The following is a 7,500-nucleotide window of genomic DNA, read 5'->3' on the forward strand; positions in this document are numbered from 1 at the left end:
GCTGTCCTATGTCCCTCAAGGGGTCTGTTGCCCCTTGCACCCCATCCTTATTCTCAAACATCCACTTCATGCCCACACCAAGTTATAATTGATTGTTGACCCCACTTCCTTTAGGGTAATGTTAAAACCCTCCCCAACAGTACTTTGTGTAATTAACAAGCTTCATTCTACTACAGTCAAAGTACGAAAAGTAATGGCAAAAAAGTGTAACCAACTATCAATGACATTTTTAAAACATTGAGTAATAGCTTAAGGAGCCTTCCTGTCATGCACTCAGTCAACCAAAGCTATGCCAAAAATTGCACAACAATAAATGATTGTTTCCTTATTTCCATGACAGCCTGAATTTCTTCTGACTTGAACAAAATTTATATTTAATATACATTCTTCTCTCTCTCCCTGAAATTCCAGGTCAGCTTAACCAGGAACAGATATTCTTTCTGCATAATGCTTACAATGAAGCCAATGTGTCAATATATGGAACAAAAACATCACAGGACTACTGTCATTAGGGACAGAGCTTCATTAATCCCAAGAATCCTAACATAGAAACTAATCAACCCCAGTTACTATCCAAAACTTTACCACAAACTATTGCATCCAGAACAGCCCTACAGCCTTAGAAGTCACAATCTATTGGAAGTCATAAAGCCTCCTTTCAACATAAATACCACTGAAAGAGTTTTCTTCAATAAAACTAATTGCTTCAAGAAAACCTTTAAGGAATACTTCATAAAAGAAACTGAATGCAATTATTTTTTTGGCACAAGCTAGCCAAAAAGCTGCTTGCATAAACATCTTTGCTCAAGAATTCTGGACAAAGCCAAAACTAATAGCTTCATATGTTATACTAAGCTAGCTGCCCTTGCGGGCCATTTGAAGCCTAGACAGTTTCCCTTTTTGTGGCCAAAATAACCTATCCCATTTGGTTATAGATTGGCCACACCCATCCCAAGGTCAATAATTATATGTTACCCATAATGACAATCATAGATAGTTGGAGGGGACCCATGCAGGGGCTAAAGCATTTAGGAGCTGCCTCTGTCCATTAGTAGTACAGGGGCAGTTCTGGGGTAAATTTTCTGTTTCTCATCCATAGATCTAATTTGTGCTTGAATATGGACAGGGATGAACTTTGTTTTATGTGGATGGGAGTCTGTTCTACAGCAGTGGTATCCTCTGTAAGATATACCTGCCCCTTCAAACCAGTCTGGTGATGTTGCAGAAGAGGTTTAGATCCTTAGATGAGGTATTTCTGATGCCATTTGAATTGTTGATATGCAGTAACTCCATCTGTAATGGACTCGAGGATGCCTTGCATACCAGACACAGGTTACCGCTTAGCAGTCCATAGAGTGCCAAGTGTAGTGACAGGGTTTTGAGTTGGTCCATGTAGGGCATGTTGTTTAGGCCTTGTATCCTTTTAATAAGGTATCTCTTTGGGTGTTCCATTTGTTGCATGTGTCTGGATAGATACATGGCAAAGGGGACATTATACTCAATGACTGGCCTAATGAGGGCTGAGTAAAGAGGGACAATGGCATCCCTAGATCTATACACACATCTTTGTTTATAAGCTGTGCAATACAGAAGGACTTCCTTATGACAATAGACACATGGTGGTCAAAGGTTAGATCACTGTCCACATAAATGTTCAAATCCTGAACAATTGCATCAATTCTTAGAGCTGCATTGTCAATACATTAGTTCCCCAGGATAGATGACTTCCCAAAGGATACAGTAATGCATTTTTTGGCATTTAGTTTCATTCCATGATTTTGGCATCAGTTATTTATTTGGTACAACATTCCTGCAAGATGGGAAAGTCATTTGGGGATTCAATGATTGTTCCTAGCTTGCAGTCATCTACAAATATAGACAGACAGAGCCCTTTGGTATTGGCTTTTACTTCAAAAAAGTAGATGCCAAACAGAAGACGTCTCAGCACCGAACCCTGGGTGACTCCACTGGTAAAATGGTCTTTTTGTGGAGGTAACTTCCCCATTTTGATTATCTGCATCATATCTGTGAGCCATTTTGCAATCTAGTGGTGACATATGGGTTTATTCCCAGTTTAACTGGGGCAAATAATGGGTAACAAAATCTAAAATCAATGGCAATTTTTAAATATTACCGTATTTCACTTAAAAAGCTAATAGAACAGCAGATTTTACATTGACTGCATTTTCTGATTAATGACAAGTACAAAACTCTGTCTGGCATCACTGAATGACTATAATACTCAGCGGTTTACCATAAAATTAAAAATTTTACCAGGAAGGGCAAAATATGAGACAAAGTCAAATCTGTTCTTCAGATTGATGCACAGTTGAGAGCTATGTGACCGGCTAATAACCTTCATTATACATACCTCTCAATTGTCCCTATTTTGGAGGAACATACCTATTTTCAGGCCTGGTACCCCTGGATGTACCTATTTGTTAAGATTTGTCCATACTTTCAGGCATGACTTACCTCTTCACACAATTTTCTGAATCCCCCTTATCACATGTGATTTTCTGAAGCTGTCTAAAACACAGAAAACCACAATACATGACCAACATACTAGTGACACCAGTAACTTAAAGACAGAGGATACACATCTTACATATCCCTTTTTCAGAAGCAAAAACAAATTACCCTGTGTGGTAGAGTTTTGCAATACAAATCATTAAACTTTGCAGATTTTACACTGTCTCTGAAAATGGGCTTACATTTTTCAATAATTTTTGTCACTCTGCTTTTTAAGCATGTTTCTGAGTGGTATCTCACATTCTTCTTGGAAGCAAAAAGTTATCTGCTATTTGATATTCAGGTTTTATGCTAATTAGATGTCCAGATCTTTGGCTGGATGTACCTGCTGTTTAAGGGCCTTTATACCTATTTTCAATGTCTGCAGGTTGAGAGGTACGCCACTACATTATACTCAGCATAAGGGTCTATGGAGAGGTGCTGGAAGGGATGTAGGTTTAACTTTATTTACCAGCTGTGTGGGTATATACATTTATATTTTTGGAAGTATTTCTGTTGTTAAAACTGTAACTACTTGCTACTAGATTCATGTTTATGTTTAGCTTAAGTTTACTATACTTCGTTTGGTTTAATATGTAGTCACTGAATATTGGTGTGGTATGTCATTTCTTGATAATAGTATTTAGCCATGTTTAACTTAAGTTTAGTATTCTTAATTTAGTGGTATATATAGGTATTACTTTCTACTATAATTTTTTTTATGTACAATTTCAATTTCGTATTCTTAATTTAGTTTAGCATAATTATGTATTTTATAGTCATATATTATCTCAGTGATATATGTCTGTTTGTTAAGTGTTGCGTTACTTTCCTGAGCTAATCTGCTAAAATCTACTCTCTAACTTCCAAACCTAGGATATTTTCTTTTATTACACTGTGATCAATAGGGTTGCCACATTTCACTATGGCCAGTATCAGACCAAAGCCACATTCTTTGCACCATCCTTTCTCCAACCCTTATTCTGCCCTCCTCTACTCACCTAATACCCATTCTATGAAAAAAACAGGCAGGTCATGGGGAGATGGAACATCTTATTTTCCTGATCTTGAATGTAACAGAATCACATTAGCTATTTTTTTGTTAGTTTTCTGTTTTTGTGTGTGTGTGTGTGTGTGTGTGTGTGTGTGTGTGTGTGTGTGTGTGTGTGTGTGTGTGTGTGTGTGTGTGTGTGTGTGTGCGTGTGTGTGTGTTTGTGTGTGTATGTGTGTGTGTCTATGTAAAAACAGTAAATACAAGGTGGAGTTTTAACAAACTGCTGCATTCTGGTTATGTTACTACACAAAATACTGGAGTTTGTACATTGTTTTCCTGACTTACAATCATTTTAATTTATGGATAGTCCAGAAAAAAAAAAACAGATGGATGGCAACCCTGGTAACGAATTGTTGCTTAAGTATGAATTGGACTTGTATTTAAATTGAGGTTCTGCTCAAGAATACTGACAATCATAAGACTATATAGCCATATTTCTATTGTCAGCTTCATTTGGCACTGTTGACTGTTTACTTTTCTGTCTTATTGTTATCATGTTTAACCTAGGCCATGGCTAAAATGGTCCACAGACTGGTTCAACAACAGGTAGGCAAATGTAAAATAAAATAAAATAAATCACAGACTGATATCCAAAGCCGCACCCTTAGGTGCATTTTTGGGGTGAAGAAGGCAAAAAAAAAATCTCTTCTATCTCAGAGTGAGGGTGTGAAGGAAACCTGATGCCTGTGAGACGTCTAGTAGAAGCCAGAAGTTTTGTGGGTCATCTCAGATTGATGAAGGAGGTGGCAATGAAGTACTGATGTTTTTGCACTAACTTTTCCCACAGCTAGGGCAAATGACTGGCCAACACTATAATGATGGTTGCAAGGCTCCACGCTCACTACTTCCCATTGGATCCCTTGCTCTTAGGCCTGGTTACAGCTGAAGTTGACTCCCAAAGGATGGGCCCACTTAGCAAAGAAACTTTGCCAGGATACCCAGTATGAAGAACTGGAGGATTCAGGGATGAATGAGTGGGGAAGTTATGAAGAAGCAGTGTGTGGCTGTGCTGGGTCAGGAGGGTGATATAAAATAAAATGATCTTAAGTTTACCAGATATTAAAATTACTGGACAATTCTGCTGAACTACCACAATTTTGTTGCACAATCTCCTCACTGTCCAACCCTTCTGGGCAAGTTCTTTCTTATAAAGATAATATTCATTATATTGTCCTTTCAATCTCAAATCACTTTTTCAAAACCAGTCCTCATCTTCTGTACAGTTCTCTGAAATTTCACTTTTGCAATGTGGTTTCATTTACTGCTGTTACATCTTTAACAAATAACTTGCCTCAGAGGTGCTTACAAAAAACTAATTTCAAAGGTGGTGGTAAATTGGGTACAACAGCAAAATAGCAAACTTAACAGGGACCACCCCACCCCATCCCCCACTCTGATTCCTCCTCCTTCTTCTCTTGCACTACAGTACTGCACATTACCGACATGTTACTTGCACATTTTTTCCTTTCAACAGCCTACCCTGCAACCATAAACTTTGACCACGGGGGACAAACATATTCTTTAGACCCTAGGGCCTAACGTATGACAAGACCAGCCTAAATTTTACTGCCCATGCCAGAAGCCTCATATCTAGGTCCTTGTCAGCAACATTAAAAAATCATTTATATGTACACTAAACATCAACAACTGCTTAATACTTTGCATGCATAACATCATCATCATCAGCCTCCTTTTCCCATGTTCTACCTGGGTCTGTGGTGTTGCATCAAATGTCGCCATCCTTCTTCTTTCAAAGCCAGTATCATACCTTCTTCAACAGTCATGCTTGACTTTTGCAACTCTTCTCCCACATAAACCCTCCATCTCTTTGCTGGACACCCTTAGCAGTTGATACAGTTTAGACCACAGAATGTGTGCTACAGGGCTCAGGTTTGACCGCAAATGCAATACCAGCTTTTAAAAGTCGATATTGCATTAAAGACCAGGATTGGCTGATCACGACCCCCCTAACATTTTGCATCCAGGGCAGCTGCCCCTCTTGCACTGCCTAGCTATGCTACTGCCCCTGTCCCTACCTACATCCCCACCCCATCCCTAAGAAGCAATTCTCCCATCACTTGGCTCAGGAGAGGTGCTAACAGTCTGTTCCCAAACTCCCTTTCTTTTGTGTGAATGAAAAAATTACATTTGGAAAAAAAATCAGTGGTATGCAATATTATGAATTTCAACACCATGCATTTTTTCTCTACTTATAGTATTTTAACATTTATATATTTCTCATGTCTACATCTGCTGTTGTTTCACAGCCATATCCTTTGACTTGTATGCAAAACCAGGAAACAATAGAACTCTAACTCTGAAGAATCCTAAGAAGTCATACTACCAGTGGAGATTACGGGTTCCACCCAACAATGTTGTACGACTTGTAGTCCTTACATTGCATGAAGCATCACCAGGAAACTGTGCAACACATAAACTTACAGCATATGACTACTTGCTACCCTCACCAAAGAAACTAATTTCAAGGTGAGTTGTTAAAGAATCATACAAGTTATATGATAATGTCTGGTGTTAATTCATCCATTATTACTTTTCCACATCCAGTTATTGTTTCATCTAGCAGAGAAGTGGTCATCTGAAATACATTTGTTTGCGGCTTATGTCTAGCAATTAAAGAAACATAACCTTTTTAAGTATGAAATGCTAAACAACATGATGACTTATGTTACCAGAAATACTATTACAACCTTACAAAAATTGCTAAATGTCCAGCTGCATTCATTTGTGAATCTGTTTTGCAGGTCAGCCAAAATATGTTATTCTATGCTCAGTAGGCCTAGAGGAAGGAATACAGGACCAGGTAGTTAAACCAATCTGTGCTTTACGAGTGTATCCCTGTAAACCGACCAGCACAGCATTTACATGTTCCTAACACCTCTCTCTTTCTCTCTGTATAAAGTCTTATAGTGGGATACATCAGAAATATCCAAATGTCCTTGCATAATGCTGATATGGCCAACTTCCCATGTCTGGAGAGAGCCTTAAGTAAAATGAGCATCTCCTAGTAAGGAAGTCTTGACTTTGTGTCTACCTGCAATCTCTGTGGACCACGTACACGTCCCACACAGCACAGCACGGCAGTTATGTAAAATAATTACTGTCCTGAAGTAAAAGAAAGGTGTAAGAAGGGTCAGATCTCCTCACAAACATTATAACTGACATTGGCAAGAATCTCACTTAAGAGGAGCATCTAACTCTTATCACACAACAGAACTTCCATAAGATACTGTATACTGTTGATTTAATAATGCTTGAAAATGGTGAATGTTCCCAGCAGTCAGAAAGTTTCATCACATAGTATGTCTCACAGAGAAAGTGTGTTTCCATAAATCACCAAAAGGGGAAGTATATATAGACTAGTGGTGTCCAAGGTGTACAAAAAAGTGAAAAACATGAGCTGTTACTTTTTACACTGGTTCAGTTATACAGCATTCATGATGCAGTAGTTCCCTGTGTATGCATTCATATCTTTTATTGCTTACAGATTACAAAAAAGTCATTGCATTCCTCAGTGATGGATGGCTTTCGTGGAAGATTAGGCTTGCTTCCAATGTAGTTGTCTGTAAAACCTGTTCAATTCAGTTACATCTGTTTTGTCTTGCTTGAAATTTTCTTGCTGTTGTAATCATGAGTCTAGTGTATATTTCAAAGCTTTAGCAACTTTAAAAGTATCTAGCTCAGAGTTGTAGCTGGTTCATCTAGTGCCAGCTACCATTACCTGATCTAGCACCTCTCAACTCTAAGTTGACGATATAAAAAAATATATATATATATCTTTCTGATCTCACCATCAAAGCAAAGACAGTTCACCTGACATTTACCCCTCATCTCTAAGTCTTACTTCAAGACTAAGAAAAAAAACTCTGTAAGGAAGCTAGAATGACTCTTTTTTTTTAATTACCAGGAACTGTGCT

General features: G+C 38.2%; 1 protein-coding gene across 1 annotated transcript in view; it reads left to right on the top strand.

Moving 5' to 3' along the window:
• LOC122802743 (suppressor of tumorigenicity 14 protein homolog) overlaps positions 1–7,500 on the top strand; it is a 910,319-nt gene that overhangs the window by 242,982 nt on the left and 659,837 nt on the right. The window contains exon 7 of the mRNA XM_044072511.1: positions 5,833–6,052. Coding sequence (XP_043928446.1) covers positions 5,833–6,052 — 220 coding nt within the window. The remainder of the gene's footprint in view (positions 1–5,832; positions 6,053–7,500) is intronic.

Source organism: Protopterus annectens, chromosome 5.part0 (genome assembly GCF_019279795.1).
Source record: "Protopterus annectens isolate FY-2018-M chromosome 5.part0, PAN1.0, whole genome shotgun sequence".
In the NCBI taxonomy this organism is placed as follows: domain Eukaryota; kingdom Metazoa; phylum Chordata; order Ceratodontiformes; family Protopteridae; genus Protopterus; species Protopterus annectens.